This window comes from Chamaea fasciata, unplaced genomic scaffold, assembly GCF_029207755.1.
Source record: "Chamaea fasciata isolate MVZ Bird 193981 ecotype frontalis unplaced genomic scaffold, bChaFas1.0.hap1 SCAF_2, whole genome shotgun sequence".
NCBI lineage: Eukaryota > Metazoa > Chordata > Aves > Passeriformes > Sylviidae > Chamaea > Chamaea fasciata.
In genome coordinates, this window is record NW_027094087.1 from 34665545 (window position 1) to 34684471 (window position 18927).

An 18927-nucleotide genomic window follows, 5' to 3' on the forward strand; every position below is an offset into this window, starting at 1 on the left:
GCATGCAAACAATGACCTAAGCTTAAGTTAAATTGTGAATGTACAGCAAAATGCTTGTGTGTTAACTTCTGTTTTGTGATTGGTGCTATCTAACTCGAGGGACCTTAGCCCTTCTGCCTACAATGTCAGGAAAAGTTTTCTACTGAGACTGATGCACAAACCTTGGCTCAAGTCTCCTGAAAGTCACAGTGCCAACAGTGCCCTGGGACAGTAGACACCATCTTCTCTTCTAACCTTTATCTACCTTTTTTTTCCACTTCTATGTTTTGATCTGTCCCTGTGTCTCAGCCCACAGCTCACACTGCTCTTTTGGAAAAGCATAAACTTGGGCTCAGGCTCTCACATTTTTGTTGATTCTGTTGCATCACAAGATGAAAACTGAACTCAACTACGTAGATGAGAGCTGCTCCAGCAACCAACTGCACTTTAAGGTCCAGATGAAATTAAAATTATTTTCTATACAACAGTCACAAGCCACCACCACTGCCAAGAAACTGGAAGACATTACTAGTGCAGGTCTGCTTTGCCCTCCATTATTCCCCCTCTTCTGCAAAGATTTCACTAGAAACTGTGGCCAAAGGTTGGAACACTCAGTTTCACTATTTCCTACTGGACTGGTGTTCTTATCTTCTTGAGTCTACCATCAACCTTGTAGTATTTGGGATTTTTATCATTGTACCCACTTGTATTACACAAAAAACCTGAAAATTTTTGTGAAGGCACCACACATTCAACTATTAAAGTTCCTCAATATGCAAGTGACTTTATAACCTGAATCCATATTTCTCTTCATGTCATTTAAGATTTTTTTTTTATATTGCTACTACAGAAGGTAATATGTAACAGAAGGGCTTACCCAGGCTTGTATATTCCATTTTGTCATTACATTTTAAATTTCCAAGCATTCACAGAGTGCTTAAGAGAGCCACATTTTAACAGAACAGTTCTTGCTATCAGTTCAGCTGAAGAACAGAACAAAACAAAAGCACAAACAGCAGGAAATGAAGAAATCCCTATTGCACAGCTCCCAAGCTTGATTCATCCAAAATGTTTATTCAGTATTTTCTAACCCCCATGTTTACATATCCACAACTTTGTCAAGTTATGCATCCAGATAAAGGTTTTTCACAGCAGCCATCTAAGCTACTGGGATACATTTCACTTAGAAGTTTTACTGATTCCACATCACACTGAATTTGTGGAAAGTAATAACACAGCATACTGACTTCTGCAAGTTGCTCTCTACTCACAGAGAAGATTCAAATTTGGCTTAAGTTCAAAACTTTAACTAGCAAAATCAGTTTGTTTCATAGGAGTTTTTTGGGTTGTTTGGTTTTAAACTTAATTACAAATCTGCTCTCTGTATACCTTCTCTAGCCAGTACCACCCTGTGCCAGATACTAGAAACAAGATTCTAGCATAGAAACCTAACAAAAAAAAAAGCATGAATCTAAAGATTTGCTGAGGATGAGGCATAAAAAAAAAAAAAAAAGAAGACAAAAGGTAGGGAATATTTAAGCAAAATAGCCCCTACAACTTGCAATAAAGCATAAAAATATTGTATGACATTTCTGAACAGGAAGGGGCAAAAATTCACCTGATGCAATAGATAAATTCAACTCTCAGGCTAGGCTGTAAACATTCACCTAGTCTTTCAGTTGACTAGCTCAGGTGATAAAACAATATTGATGCCCTAACCCTTCTGAGTAGCAAACTGACAGCTAATACAGTTCTGTGTACTGTAAAACTTATTTTAATTTGTTCTCAAGAAAAAATACTGGATATGCCACGTTTCTTACATTTTCTTTTTACCCCTGTAATGGCATTAAAAATTTATGTCAAACTCAGCTGTTTGGTAACACAGAAATAAACCTACCCATAAGAGTTAACCTGGTGGTAACTCAATCCACTTTGAGTATTCTGGAAAACATCAGAACATCAAAAACATCCCACAGTAACACACCTGTGAGAAGACTCAACCAGCTCAACTGAGCGACAGAAGCAGCCTTCAGAGTATACTACGTGTATTCAAAATTGTAGTATCTACAGTGGGCACAAAGCAGGATGATCACTGTTATGTGCACGTAACTTATTTAGTGGATTCTCCCCTGCAGTCTCTCTGTATGCAGGCAGGGTTTTTTAGCCTCCCACTGAAATTCATTTAGTCTTTTTTAAGACACTTACAAATGAAGAACTAAGTGAGTTTTAGTTTCTGTTTCCTTTGGGCGTAAAATGGAACTCACCAACTACAAAGACAAAGAAAGGAAAAGGTGCTAGAGAAGAGGAAGGAAAGAAATCAGAAGCTGCAGGACAGCTGCAGCAAGACCAGTGTAAGAAGTAGTGGCTGGGAGGAGACAAAATGTGCAGACAATAAATTTGTGCAAGGAAGTAACTTCCGGAACTAAAAACACAGCAAGTTGTTAGGCAACGTCATCTCCAACTGCCTGCAACAAGCCCGCCTGTGAGGCCCCGGCCGACTCCAAGCAGCAAGAGTTTTCTTCCTCCAAATTAATTCTGTGACTGTTTCAAAAATAAATAGGCCCATGTTTCCAGGGAAAAGGGAAAAAAGGGGGAGGGGGAATGAGCATTCTTCCTGGCCCTGTGCAAATGTGATCCAACAAGCCTAACCCAAACCTGAACTCAGCTGTTAAAAAGCAGTTGGAAGTTCAGAAAATGTTGCACTATTTTGTAGCAATGACAGCTGACAGAAAACAGGACAGAAAGATGGAGGTAGGCCAAGTAAAAGGGTCACTGGCACAACCCAAGGACTGTTTTAAAACTGCAGCTGGTAAATAGGGGGAGAATATAATTGGGAAATGGTATTAGGAGAGCAGGAAATTATTAAACAATAAAAATAATCAGTCGGCCATGTCTAACCACATGCTTTGGGGAGGTTCAAAGACACTAATAAACAGCTTACATTTCACTGCTAAAGTCCATGAACCAGTGCTGAATGCTAATCTTGGCAACACCAACATCAGCAGGTGGCTACAGCAGTGACAGTCTGGCAAAGTCACTACGGGAAAGCCCAAGCAGACACTCACAAATCCCTCCTGCCTGCTCCTCCTTCATGGTTTCTGGCTTAGGCCATTTTCTCTAAAGCCTGCTTTCATAAGTATCTTCACTGTGGTTTCCTACTGACTCCCAGTCACCTCTTCAATTGTCAGTCTTTCCCATACTCAGCTCTGTTTCCAATGACATCTGTGAACTTTAACTCAGGAAGGAAAAACATAAGCTAGGGGTAACCTTAAATTCATGAGCAGCAGACCAAGGTTCATCCTACCAGTTTCTTGTATTAAATTAAAGAACAGAAAACAAAAAACAAAAAACTTTGCTGAAAAAGTGTTAACAAGACAAGTCTCCTTCATCTGAAAAAGGAGGCTTGAATGAAAGTAATCATGCTTTAATTGCTCTTAAATTCAAGTCTCAAAGAGCAATAGTGTTTAGTATATTTTTCACTTTTTTTCTCTTCCTTTTTCTTCCTAATTCACACTTTTAAATGAATTTTCTAACATGCTTATAGAGAACTGAGTAGGCAAGGTCTCAGACTTTAAATATCCAACATGGGTCATATTATCTACAGTTAAATAATTCCAATCTTGCAGATTCCATGTTTAATGTTTAAATTACAACAGACCACAGGCTTCTAGAAGATAATTCTCTTGTTCATTTACACCTTGCTTAACGAAAAGTTTAACTCGATAAAAATTGCTTTTTGGACAACTTGGTAACATTCAGACCAAATTGTAACAGCAACAGCTCTTAAACTGTGGCCTATAAACCTCAACAGAGAACCACATATTTTTGTTACTGCACTGCCCAGAGGAAAGGGTCTGAAATAACTGCTAAAAACCCCAAAAAGCTACGGGATAAAAATAACAAGGAAACCTAGCAGTGTAGTGGGCTGTATTGCCGTAAGTTTAGGTAACAGGTCAAAGGAAATGATTAATCCCATTTACTTGGCAGTCACTACACCACAGAGTCCCGTGCCTGGTTGTGGTCCCCAGGACAAGCAGGGATCCATCAGCTGGCATGGAGGAGCAGCAGCACAGCTGGGCAGACTGACCTGACCCACGGAAACAGCATTTTCTCCAGCAAGACAGGAAAGCTCTGGAACAGGGTCTCAGAGGGGCTGTTGGACCTCTGTCTTCAGAGGTTTGCCAGACTGACCAGACAAATCCCCAAGCAAGCTGGATTGAATTCAGTGTCAGCCCTGCTCCAAGCAGGAAGCTGCACTAGCTGAATTCCCAAGATTTACCTGAACAATTCTATTATTCTAAAGCAAAAAGGTAGAAAGCAACTTCAAAATATCATCAATAATTTTTTTCACAGATTATAAAATCAGAAGAGATTACAGTGATAAACAATCTGTCTTCCTAATGAATATCAAACACGAACTCTTCTTTAATGAATTAGCTATTTACTTTAAAAGATCAAATTTGTCTTTTAAGTATTTCCAATCCCCACAATCACTGATATTTTTTAATGGGTATTTATCTTTACAATTTGCACCCTAAGACAAGAATTAAGTCTGGTCTCTGAAAACAGTTATATCTTTACCTCTCCTGTAACACTACCCGCTCCAACCGAGTCCCCCTCATACCATTCCTTAAACAAGAACTGAACTTCTTCAGTTTTTCCCCCACGTTCCCTAAGTTTTTAATCAGACTTATAGCTCTTTGCTGCAACGTTGAAAGTTTTTCAAAATTCATCCTCAGGACTTCAAATAGAAATAGAGAAAATTTAAAACAGATTAAAGTTCTCCTATCCCTTGTTTAACCAAAAGTATTTTAAAGTCAAAGAAATCACTGAGTGCTGCTCTCAGAATTTGCTTTTGCCTGTAAGCAAGGTATTTATATCTTCTTGTAAGTGCTGTAAACTCTGGAAAACTTATTTGATTGAGGCCGAAGTCCAATTTCCCTTACACGTGAGTAAAAAACCCTATTCGTGCCAGTAGAAGCAGCAACTGTCCAAATCTGCATGCCAACATATTGTTTGTGGAACACTTTGCTGAAGAATGTTTTCTTGCTCAGCTTGATGGGCTATAAAATTCAAAAACTAACTCTATTTTCACAAGCAGCATAAGCTTTTGCTTCATAGAATAGCAAATCATACAAAATACCAATCTTTAAATACAACCAAGACTGTTTTTTCCTACAAAACTCATTGCCAGTTCTCTCTCATTTATGGTTTTCCTTCAATGTATTTATGGTTTCCCCTAAATACCAAGTTGTTGCTAAGCTAAAAAAAAAACCAAATAAAAAACAAACAAAAAAAATAACAAAAAAAAAAAAACAACCACAACAGCACCATCAGCACACACACACACACAAAAAAAAAAAAAAAAAAAAAAAAAAAAAAAAAAAAAAAAAAAAACACCACCTTGCCTGAAGGTGGAATGAATCCTTAGAAAGTACTTAGGCTCATGGAAATTTTGCCATAAATTAATTATTGCAACCACAGCAGCCCTCAAAGAAAATTTCCAACAGAAAGCAAGCACCTTCTCTTTCTCTAAACAGCCACAGAAGAGAGGTAGGACCTGTCATTTTTAAGCTGTATCTTTCTCAGTATTCATTCTTCCTTCTAAATATTTCTTTCTTTCATACATTTTGCCTTACCCTTCCCACCTTTTGTGTCTAATAGCAGCACACCAGTTCCTAGAATTTCCTCATTAAAAACTCTTTCTGGTGATACAAAGTTTAAAGAATCGTTTTCTCTATTGCCTTGTTTCAGTTTAACCACAAACCTTTCTGAGCAGACATCCTGAAATCTAAACGTTCACTGTAATTATTTAAATTTATTTGAACTACTGTAACTGCTCTTTTTTACCAGTATTGTTGTTTTTCATTATCACTTCCTTTTTTGTCTTGCTCAAAACTAAAGGGGAAATAAGTTAGCACTAAGTCAGAAATAACAGGAAATAACTACAGCAAGAAGAATACCACTGTGTACAGATTTAAAATAAATTGACTGAACAGGCACCTCCTTCAGAGAGAACAGCCCTAGGTGTGAGATGTAAGAGGGAGACCCCTAAATTCACCTCCCAGGGTGAGGTCCCATCCCTGCCACAGCTCCCATAGCCCAGCACACAGCAGCAGCCAGCAGCAGAGGGGGATAGAAGGAGCCTGAAGATGGATACAGCAGCATGTTAAAAATTTTTATGCATGCAATTAAGAAAAGAGGTTGTCTGATTAAACATCTAATCAATGGGTTTTGTTTCTCCACATATGCAATAAATTTAAACAGCTGGTGGGGCAAACACTCACAAAATAAAAACATCCAACTCATTGCTAAGACAAGAGCAGTTTTAGCTTTGCTATAAAAACCTTTCTAACCTCATCCCCACTGCAAAACTTCAAATTCCTGATATTTGCTTTTCCAAAAGCTCTTACTGTTGTCAAACCAACAAGACTTGACCCAAGAAGAAGCAGGTACTAGAGTCAAACTCACCTTTCCTTGTGACCTATACATCAAAATCTGAACTATATGTTACATTTTAACCATTTTTCCATAAATTCATTATATTCATTTCCTACAAAGTCAAGTCTGAATTTTATATGAATGCCACTATTCATTGAATCTGCTCCATATTCTGACACTTATCACTGTATTTTAACTTTTTTTTTTATTCTTTACAAGTCTAAGAAATAACAAATAAAACTACTTCTGTAAGAATCTGTGGACTCAAAGGCAAATATGGGCTGGAATGCTAAAAAAGGTAAAGAGCACAAAACCTTTGCTCTACTGACCTCTTACAGCAAAACGGTCACTTTCAGTAATAAATATTTTCATATATATGTATATGTCATATATAAATACATATATTATAATTTCATATATATATTTCAGTAAATGAAAAAAATTGGGAACATTTGTCCTCGTTGACTTTAGAACAAAAAAGAAAGAAAAAGAAATATTCAAAAAGAGTTAACTCTGACTTTAATTTCTGAACAAAAACTAAGAAGTTAACATAATAGTTTGTAATGGCTCCCCTGACAGGACTCTTGGTCTGCAAAAACAGGAAGAATTCCTCCTGTCAGCTTCAATCCCTCCCCCCTGCAGAATTAAATCAAACACACAAATCACAGGTTTCCCTGGAATGAAAGAAGTTAAAATGAAGAGGTAAGAGGTAGGGTTTTCTCTGCTTTACAGCAGCTTGACACCACAAGCAAACCCAGCATAGATGTGGAGTTGTGATTGCATCCCTGTAATAACACCAGCATTACAGATTATGTTTAGGGTATCGTTAATCTCTCACACCCACCAATTTCCTACTGACAGCTGGAGGTCAGCAGAGAAGTCCTGGTGCAAAAGTTCACTTAAAATCAGCAGGAACAGACAAGCTTTCAAAATAATACTGAAAATTATGAAAAGAGACCTAAGCAGTGAGTTTACAGAAAAAAACATGGTAACTTTTTAGCTTAGTAAAGACCAGTAGGCAAGTTTTTCACACAAAAATAATGTTCAGAATTTCATCTCAAAAATATACAGTTTAAGGACTCATGACCCACTGTTTCTTTAAAGGAATTTCCTACTTCAATATTTTGGGTTGTTTAAGGTAGGAAATGGACACTTTGCAAGCTGGAGAAATTGAAATTGGTCAAAACTGCAAATCAGTAATTCTTGCTTGGAGCACATTAAATGTTAAGCAAAATGGTTTTATGCAAATACTCAGAATTTGTTGTTCTTAAAAGGAAATAAAATAAACTCAACATGTTCTATGATTTGAACACATGCCAAAGAAAGGGTATGAGAAAAGTGGAAAGGGATAGAAGCCAAAAATAAAATATATCTACAGTAATACATTCCAGTTAAATTAGTACCAATAATTCTTACAGAGTTTCCAGATAGTGCAGCACAAGATAACATCTATAGTTCAATTTTTTAAACTCCTTTATGCTCTATTTTATACAGATTTTCTTTCACCATTCCCTCCCTCTTCCTTCTCTCCCAGCTTCTCTATGGTATCTACAGAGCAAAAACAAACACTGACCTACAGAGGGGAAAAAAACTCTTAATTAAAGTGTGACTTAACCTCAAAAGATTCCGTGAAGAGATAAAAAGATTCCAAAAAGCTTATTAGTATTATAGAATGACTGACTGGGAGATAACAGAAGAAAAACAAATTAATCAAACCTCAGGAAAAGAAATGAAGGATTTCGGGATTTTTTAAATTATTCACATTCTTGGTACAGAAGGTCTATCTAGTGTTAAGTAAGGCCCCAAATAACAATTTCTTTGGACAATAACACTGAGCTGCTTTTAATCAGTTCAGTCAATCACAAAAGAAAACACTCAGTTCTTTCTGGGCATGGGCTGCTTGGCCACTCTGTCTGGAAGGTATGAGCATAGGGCACAAAAGCAAATACTTTTGAACAAAACTGCTTTGGAGACTCTCAGCACCAGCAGGTCATTGTTTAATGTATTCTGTTGGCAATCACTACCACTCCAAAGCAAAATAGGACTTTATGGACAGAGCAGTTAATAACAATTAGGGAGAGCAGGACAGGGCATGGAAAAAATTCAGAGTTGAAAATATGTCCAGTATTCCTGGCCTTGAACATATACTGTGGGTATTTTGAGATTGAGAAGACAGGAAGGAGAAAAAATTTGTCATATAAGGTCACAGTTGACAGCTTGGGGCTGTCCCAATTCTAGCTGAAAATTATCCAGTATTTGACCTATTTTTCTCAACCTCTACCCTTTACCCCTACTCAAGTTAAGAGCCCTTCAAACACACCCTACCTGCATATCCCAAACCCAGCTCACAGCAGCTCAGCAAGAAGCAGCTCCAGAGGCTTCCCAAGAAGCCCCTTGGAATGGCTGGCCTTCCCTTTCCAATTCATATTCTGTGCCCAGTTTGAGATAGCCCATTCCACAACACAAGCTTTTTGATGAGCTCCTCAAATCATCAGTTATTTAATCTGTTTCAAAAGACTTAAGCAGCCTGATACTGTTTTTCTATTCTGTCACACTGATAGCCATGGTAGTGTTTGCATGTTTAGAACTAGTTTTCTCTTCAATGTTTAGATGTTACATTTGTGATTGGACTACACTGTTTACAAAGCACCTGAAGCAATTTGTAAAAAAAAAAAAAAAAAAAAAAAAAAGTTACTTTGACAAATCAATCTAACTCAAACAAGGAACTATTGCAGCTTTTCACATGGTCTGACTTAACTTCTAAATGCCCTTGTATTCAGCAACAGCAGACTAGCACTTTCAAGGGAAGTGGTGTATGAAGTTAGACTTGTCAACATACAGTGGCATTTTTTCTGTACCATTTTTTTCCTCCCCTTTGGACCCTCTAATGACAGCCTATTAAGTCATTTTAAAAACAGGCTTTAAATCCAGCTAGGAACTATTAATTTAATCACTCAGAAGACAGATGAATGCTATTAAGAGTGTGCCTACATCCGTAATGGGGGTCCCACAAGGGGTCCCAAGGAACAGCGGTGTCAGAAATCAATGTGAACCTCCTCCAGAAAGGCAGGCAAACCACACTAAAAGTTTGACTGAGTGTCATTTCAACACATCCCTATTGACTGAGAAGTCAGTTTCTGGCAGGACATCAGTACAGGATCATGAACTGTGCCAGATACTACGGACAGACATTAATGAGACATTTCACCTACCAAAGACAGAAATAAGCTATTGCCAAGTCCAGTTTCAACCTCTTATTTTCTGGCATTAAGCTCAAACATCCAAATTGCTAACAGTTGATATTAGAACACTTTTGCTCGTTCCTCAGTCCGTTGCTCATGAGGAATGAATAACAGACACTGAAGAGCTTAGAAGGAAAAACACATCACTGAAGCAGCAAGAGGGAGCCCATATAAATTCCTTCATGCAGACCAAATTATGTTGTACTACCAGACAGTCCATACTGTTTCAGTCTTTCACCAAAGCTGGAGCAGTCTAGATTGTGATGACAGGTACTGGCCCAAATTCATGAGACCTGCTTAATGCTTGCCTTTAATACCACGGACACGGTTTGCTCCTGCTTCTTAGACAGACTGTCTTTAGGAGAAGGTTTTAATGGTATACACTTACTTTATAAAAAAAGATTCAGTCTGGACTGGAGGTCATCAGATTCAAGAAACACTACAACATATAGTGTTTTATTTCCTCACCAAAGGAAATAAAAATGTGCCATTTTCTGTCCCAGGATGTGGAGGGGAGAGGGCAGGAAAGGGAAGTAAGATGTTTGACCCAAGAATACTGCTGTAATCTTTGCCACAGAAAAGCTTTGCGTGATTAAATATAGAAAATCATTACCATTTTAAGTCTCTGCCTTCACACTTTTCCTGCTGCAGGAGCTAACAATGACCTTAGTTCCTAGGGAACAATGACACTACAGAAAAGTCACTTCTTTTACAGAGGGTTTATAGGCGTGGCTCACATGGAAACAAATACTGGAGCTGCTCTCATCTCTAGTATCTAGAAACAACATCCTACAAGCAGACCTTAGGAACACAGCACCAAAAAGCTCCCCCCAAGACTTCCAGCCACTGCATTAGAGGCATGCTAGGCATGGATGTTATCTCACCAGGTAAATGTCAGCACTCAAGCCAGCTCATCTAAGCAGCATCTGAAGTTTATTCTATACTAGCAGAGTATTTATTATACCCCCTCTGGGAGCTACATGTTACACACAAGCATTTAGACACAGAAGATGTATTAAGTGTTTGCTTAAGCCAAGGAAGTCCAAATGAGTGTGTCCTGGATGCCAGTGCTGAGCAGACAGGACAGAGCAATTAATCCACTGTTTATGCCATTTGAATCCAAATCAGTCCCACAGAATAGTCCAGCAGCAGTCTGGATTTTACATTTTATCTGTCAGCATTTCAACAGGACTGTAAGTTTTACAAATTTTGGTGGGTTTTTTTACAGGTAATGATGAAAAACGGAATACAAAATTATACTACTATGCAGATGACTACAGTTTTCAGCCTACAAAGTGAACATTTCAGAAACAGATTTGCCAAAAGGCGTTCTTGAAATAATTTTTTTAAATTCCAACTTTAACAATAATCAAGTCTCAGTTACTCATTAAGCCATGCAGGAAGAGAGGAAGGTATCTGCACAGTCACCTGGGATCTATCACAGCTTGCTGCTTGACCTTAGCACTGCCCTTTGTTCACCCAGGCTGGCCCCATGTGCACTGATAGAGTAGGCAGAGTTTAATGGGTGCCCAAGATGTCTTTACATTCATGAAACGGCTGGTGCTGTGCCTAAGCTGGTAAATCCTTCTGAAGCTCAGAGATCGGGAGACCACTAAGCAATTGCAACCAAATAGTCCTGCATGTCCATCTCAGCCTCTAATAACACACAGAGAAAATAAACCCAGTCTCTACAGATTCACCCAGATGCTGCAATGCATTCTGCAGAATCACAGGTGAATATTTCACATGAGGTCTTCCAGGATTCTTCCCTGACTGCCTGTGTTACCCTAGAAAATGGACTGTCAACTATAAAGCTATAGCTGCTCTCCTGCTCTTCATCTTGTGCAACATTTCAGTTACCACACAAGAAAGCTGAACAAAATTTTTCCAGCATTCAAACACTGCAGACAGAATGTTAAACTCGGTTGCTGAATTCTTATGCAGAAACAGTGGAGTTTTTCAGAATCCTGAATTGTTTATTACCTGGACTGACTGACTACACATGTATGGAACCGTAGTCACTGAATCCCAATAAACCCTCTCACTCTTTTCACAATTCACCTTGTACAGAATTTACCTTGCCAAACTTTTGCCACTCCAAATGAATGAAATCTAGTTAAAGACAGTTGTCTAGACTGTAATGAGACCCAGAATGGTGAACCATGCAACTGATTGGAAAGAAATTACCATTATGAAACAGAAACACACATTCCAGATAGTTAGGAAAGTCCAAGTGTTGAGTGCAACCACTTCTTTTACCCAGAAAGTTTAAGGATTATCCCTGTACCTTATGTGCATACACAGAATCACAAGGAGTAAAGGGTAGAAATGAAGGATAGACTTCTTACAGGAATAATTAAGAACACCATAAGGGAGAGAAGATCCTTCTCACACAGTAAACCAAGTGGTTTCTGCAGTTCATATAAATGAAGCAAAGTTTACTCGCAGCTACAAACGGAGCAGACAGTTTACACCTTGCCAGTAACACAGCATCTTTCTATGACCCACAGAGGACATGGCTCTCCTTCACATAGGACAGCCTCACAATAGCCTACAATTTAAATGACAGCCATTCCCTCATCCACTAGGTGGGTGACCTGGTCACAGAAGGACATCAAGTAAGTTAAACAGGACTCGCTCTTTGTGAACTCATGTTAACTGTGCCTGGTGATCGTGTTGTTCCTTTAAATGCCTTTCAGTATTACCCAGAATAATCTACAGAACGTTTCCAGGAACAGAGGTTAGACCAACAGGTCTGTAGCTTATTGGGTCAAACCCTTCCTGTACACAGAGTAACACTGTTGCAAGACCCAATAGTTCCTTCAGAACTCTGGCATAAATCCCATCAGGCTCCATGGCCTTGTGAACATTCAGCTGATACAACTGGCTCCTTACAATTTCACTGTCTGCAAATGGACTGTACAGACACATGTGGTCCTCCAAATCAAAGAACTGAGCAGCCCAAGGTCTATCAATGTTATTAAAGATGGAATCAAAAACAGTCTCTGCTCTTTCTACATCCGTATTAGTCAGGTGATCACCTTCAACAAGTGTCAGTGTGTTTTCTTTAGACTTTTCCTTGCTAATAATGTACTTTAAAAAGCCCTTCCCTGTTGTCAGATACAGCAGTGATCAGTCTCGACTTTAATTGAGTTTTCAGCCTTTCAAATCTTCTCTCTGCATATGCAAACCACAGATCTCTTCCTGTGATGCCTGACCTCACTTCCAGAGATCAGTTTCCTTTTCCTCTTGAGCTCCACAAGGAGTTCACTGTTCAGCCAAGCTGGTGTTTTGGCCCACTTGCTTGATTTACAACACACTGGAATTGCCTGCTCCTGCACTTAGAAAAGATAGTTCTTAAAAACTGACTTTATTAATACTGAATTAACCGAACAGTTAAAAAAACTCCAGAAACTGTTTCCAGGATTAACACATGACACAACAATAGTATGACAAACAGAAAACTCTCTGAATAAATCAACAAAGTTATGACTGCCAAGGATATACCTTAGAGAGCATCAATTCTTCTAGTGTAAAATACTAGTCTATCACAGGTTTTTCCACGAAAACTACTCCCAAGAGCTGCCTATCCTGAGCTACCTGCCATTTACAATGTTGCCACCATCACAGCATCTTCCAGATTGACTTCTGCACTCCCAGCCTTGAATGACCAGTTTTCACTTCTTCTGATAACTGTTAAAGCAATCTGGTTTTGTGGAGGGTGTCCTGCCTGGTGGCAGAGGTGTTGGAACTAGACAAGCTTTTAGGTTCCTTCCAATCCAAAACATTTTATGAGATGGTTCTATAACTACAGCACAGTAGCAGCCCTCAAAGCACGCAGCAAAATATGTTCAAATGTTTATGCACTGTTACTATAAAAACATAAATCCTCAAACACTGGCTCTCACCAAGGCAGTTGCTGAAGTACAATGGAATTAAACATATTTTGGTTTAGAAACAGAAAGCTTTCCCAGTAACTTCTACAGCCTGGCTCTGTACTCCACAGCAATAATCACTCTAGAGGAGTACAATTCCAAAAAATTTGTTTCCCTGCTAGCTCTCCTTACCAGATTACACCACAAAATACGAATGTCAGTGATCCAAACTGACTACACTGCAAAGAATATGCAAAAAAACACCCCTCAACATAGCTTGCTTTCTCAACTTCTTACCTGTAGCAAGTGCGACTAAAGCTTGCAGAAACACTTGCTGTGTTAAGAGTTTGTTCACTTGTTTTGATTACTCACCCCACCAAAGCAGTGATTCATCTCTTTCCCTAAAATATGTGAAACAGAATAACCACAAAACATTTTTGAGAAAGGAGATTGTCACCTCAAGTCTAAAGATACTATACTACTATAAAGAAATATTTATCAACAAATTTGTATTTGAATGTTACAAAGTTACAATATTCACATATTTCTTTACAGTGTATAGTTTTTACCATTATTGTGTTGCCATATTACTTCTTTATAATGTGTTTAGACTAATGGCATTTATGGCAAGCAACTAATCCTAACAGCACTGAATGTTTCATCAGAATAAACATACAGTGTAAAAAATCCACATTGTTCTTACACAAATGTTTCTGTCACTTTTCCAAGAAACGCATAGTAATACTTTTGCTTCCAAGAACACTAAATATACGTGTATATGTTTATAGATGCCCTCTATAACACACACTGTTGCACTGCTTTACTTTTTAAATGCATTTGCTTTGAATATTTTTCTAAAAGTCCAGTACATTGGTTTTTTTTCATGAAAAACACCTCAAGTTTTCAACTAAAAAAATATTACAAATAGTTGCCCAGAGCAAGATTTTACAACCAAATTATAAAAGCCCTAAATCTCGAGTTTTATAATACCATCAGTGACAGAGTCGTAACTGCAGCGACGAGACAGGCGCCGCTATAATGTTAACAGCCAGTATGTAAACATTAATGCAGCCTAAGGGGGGAGCAGGGGTAACCCCACAAGTGTCCCTTCACAAACACCACTGAAATCTTAGGTGACTGTAGTTAAAACTTTCTCTGGCTTAATTAGTTACAAAAGGCAGGGAGAAAAAAAAAAAAAAAAACCACCAGCCAGGCAGCAAGACAATTAATTTCATTATAACTGGGATGATGTCCGCTCTTAAAGCTTTGTAGTTCTTGAAATTCATTAATGTATGATTTCTTGAGCAAAAGACCAATAAAATGAAGTTTGCTATTCAGGTACTAGCAAAACAGGACTTAAACGGTTTTGAAACATCAGCATATTTACAAAACAATTAAGAGAACACATTTTTTTCCTAGAAGTAATTACAGAGGTCTTGAATACAGCCTCTCCACCAAGCTATGGGACTTCTTTGTCTTAGACTTCCGCAAGGTACAACTGATCTAATCAGACTTCCAGTAATAGGCTGGCTTCAGTCAAGTCTCAAATCACATTTCAACAGCTTGATTCACAATAATTTTAACCAGTAAGTATGCTCAGTTACTTCCTTGCTCTCTAACAGTTTCGGTACTTCTAGAAAAAGGCAATGCCATGTCTTTCAGTCCAGGCCATGTATCCCCTCCTTACTCTATGTTCAATTCTTGGTGATAGCATTTAATAGATGTTGAAAGAAATGACAGGAGACTGTAACTTGGAATTACAAACAGAAGCCAAAAGACACAAGCAAAATATTCTTTTTTAAAACTTATAAATGAAATTGCTTCTTATCACCAATTGGAAACAGTATCTGTAGGAGCTAACAAGGATTGTATGGTTAAACAACTCCATACAAAGGTTAGTAAAAAGATTGCAATGATTTCCCAAGGAAGCTCAATGAAATCAATGGAACTGAGTCACCTCTACTTGGAGGAGACAGCTTTTCATGTCCAACACTACAAAACTGAATTCTGTGACAAAACAACTGTATATTTTTCTTTAACAGAAGATGTAAAACAGGTGAAACTCCAAAGAACATTATATTATTTTAAGTATAATCATAGAACTGCACCTATTAGAAGCACACTTATGTATTATTATATATCCATAGCTATTATGACAATATAAACAAAAAGAATGACTACAATATTGACAATTAAAACAAACTAGAGCCAGCAAAAATGCTTCCTCCTAACCCTAACAGGCAATCCACAGAGCTTGAGAGCACCACAAAAAGAGAAAAATTCTGAGTTCCTCCTACTGGAGTAAGGGATGAAAGGCATAGAATTTGTGTTTGCAATGCACAGATTCATAAACTCCATGTTTATATATCTACATCCAATTCTTATCTAAGAAGTAATTTTTATCAAAACTTTACTTTATAATGTGACCAGTTCTCTTCTGATAATCTCACAAAATGTTTATAGACATAAAAAAGTTAAGAAGTGTTTTTATTCCTTGTCCCTTTCCACAGATGCTGATAAACTTGTTTTCATAGACAGGACAACTATATTTTATGGTCATCAAATAGAACACACATGGACATATTAATGTGTCATTTATATCTTTATAGACCTGTAGGAGCATAATATAGTGCAGAGCATTTCCTGAGTCTGTCTGAAGTTTCTATGCAATGTCACTGCCCCTCCTCATTGCCAGTGTCCTGCAAATCTGTAATTACGTATTATACAGACAGAAACTACAATCAAACTAATTCTGTAACACATTAGAAAACATGTTCCTCCTCAGGATTATAACACACCTAGCCAAGCTATCAATCTCTTTTTCCCATTCTTCCACGTGAATTACACACTACAAGGCTGGCACACATGAACAGCAACACTTGGAAGAAAATCTGATTTATAAGACTGCTGTTCCCAAGTTCAGGACTGACAGGGACACTGTGCAAGCAAATGCCAGCAAGGTACTTAAAATAGGGTATCCATTTGGGAAGAGATTAAGTTCAATGTTGTTGCCAGCTGCTGGTAGCAATTTGAAGGGCTAGAGATAAGTTTATGAACTCAAATAAGGACTTTTTCCCACTTCCCTGATTTTTCACTACAATTTGTTCTAAGCTGCTCAGCAGATAACTGAAAATGCCCGTGTCTCCATGTGAAACATCAGTTTCCTAAGGGACTGTGAGTCTATTAAAATTTGATTTTGCCCGTAACAGAAGCTAACAGGCAAACAGATGTGAAATCAGAAAGTCGTATTTCACTGTCAGCAGCAGCATTTTGCACATTATACACAGTTGCCATCTCAGAACATATCAAACAACTTTGAATTTAAAAAACCCTTAACTTTCAAATACCTTTTGACATCCTTTAATGGTTTTTTTTTTTCATTAAGAACAATGACTCCACATTTTCATACATGTGTTATACTGCAATACCAACATTTCCTTCTTTCCTTTAGCTGATCCAACATAATGTGAATTTTTAGGCAAAATATCTTAGGTCACACATGGATTCTGACAGAAAGGGGAATAACCCTACAGGAATTAAGTATTACAGCATCATTCATTGCATACATGCTGTACTAATCTATATTTGTCACTTCCAAGTACCTCTATTTCAACTTCCATTTCTTTCAAATTTCAGATGCTAAACAGAATCCTCTTAACATGTCAGACCTTTCACACATTGCCACAAAGAAGTCTAGAAAAATCCATTTAATATAAAATTTTCCTACTCTTTTAGTTACTCTTAACAAGTGTAGCTCTGCAACTTTCTGATAGATGTTTTGCTGTTATACTAAAACCTTGTACAGATTTGGGCTCATATGCAGTTTCAACTCTCCACTTACAAATTTTCTGAAAGCTACAAGAAGGTCACAGATTGACAACCAGCCTGATTTCTTCGTCTTTAATGCTATCTAGAAATATTAGAAGTCTGGCACAGAAAAGCCTCACATTGTAACAGTCTGTAGGAAAAGTTAAGCCAGTGTTAATACTGATCAAAGGGAGAAAATGTATTTGCTCTCACCCAAAATGATACTCAGATGCCAAAAGCAGTGCTGGAGTCTAAGTAACTAGACAAAGTTCAACTAAAATGTATCCAACCTCTTAGAAGGTAATTACAGTAAGATGAAAATCAGCTAGAGAGGACATTAAAAAAATAATTAATTTCTTTGGAAACTTGATTACAATTATTGTCACTACAGTTATATTAAAGAAAGTGACTCAGAAGTGCTCCCGTATTTCCAGATACTCTTACACATCCTAAATCTTCAAAAACAATGGCTAATGCATTCTTTTAAAAGGACAGAACTTTTGACGTACATAACACTTGGCATGGCATTTGCTTACTCCACAGCTGAAGTTCAGGAATGGGGCCTGACAGTGAGTCAACAATATAATGATACATACTTGCCATTACTTTTAAATGGCTGCTTAAGGATGTTTCAAACATGCACACCACTTCTAGTACCTCCTTCATTATCTTTATAAGAAGAGTAATCCTGTACTTTACCCTTCTCTTACCTTCTCTTCTTCAAATTAAACTTACTACCTAGATGCCTAAAGCATCTCACTCCATAGTAAATTAAGGAAGCATTGTAATTAACACTATTTATACAAGCTGCCAACATAAGTTGAATATCAAACATTAAAACCTTACAAGCCAGGATTTCACCTGCCATCTTCCTGGGCCCATTACAAATGGCAGCTTTGGGCTGTCCTTGGATTAATTAGAGCTTTCCTCCCCCTCTTTAATGCTTTCATAATGGACTTACCTCTGGTAGATGAACTTCAGCACCTGCCCTTAAGTGAAAGGCTTTGCTTTCTGTACCATTACATTTCATCCAATCTGAATTATTTCAACTCACCCACAGTTTTCTCCACAACATCCTATAATTTGTCCATCTTAACTAATGTCACATTGTTAAGCCATCAGCATTCTCCTTCTCGGTGACTAACTGCAAACATTGCTCAAGTTATATTTTAAAAAACAAGCAAGAACAAAACCATAGTTTCATTAAGAAGCCCTAAGCAACCAAGCTTTATCACGTAATCCTGAGCAAAGCAATTGCACATTAAACAAGACAAGCAAACCACAAACATGAAACTGAATGTTCATATTTTTTCACTGTAGCTTTCTAGATTTTAATTTAAGGTTGCAAAAAGACACTATTTCAGATGAACTATATTTCCAGCACTCTGAAATAAGCCCTCTGAATTGTCAAATGTCAATCATCAAACAAACAAAACAAGAAACATTATTATAATAAGCTGAATATCCACAGACACAAACCTTACCTGCTTTTCCTTTCAATGAGAATAGCCATGTAAGAAGCAGGTAAAGCTGCACCAAAGCCAGGAGACCAAAAGTAGAATTTTCCAAGTATCTTCCTGAAA

General features: G+C 37.7%; 1 protein-coding gene across 5 annotated transcripts in view; it reads right to left on the reverse strand.

Moving 5' to 3' along the window:
* Positions 1–18927, reverse strand: part of LOC136285031 (transmembrane protein 135-like) — a 112307-nt gene extending 93380 nt beyond the window's left edge. For all 5 annotated transcript variants that reach the window (XR_010719348.1, XR_010719347.1, XR_010719349.1 and 2 more), the window contains exon 1: positions 18829–18927. Coding sequence is in view for 2 of the 5 variants with exons in the window: in XM_066175660.1 (XP_066031757.1) it covers positions 18829–18857 (29 nt within the window). In the remaining 3 variants the exon portion in view is untranslated. The remainder of the gene's footprint in view (positions 1–18828) is intronic.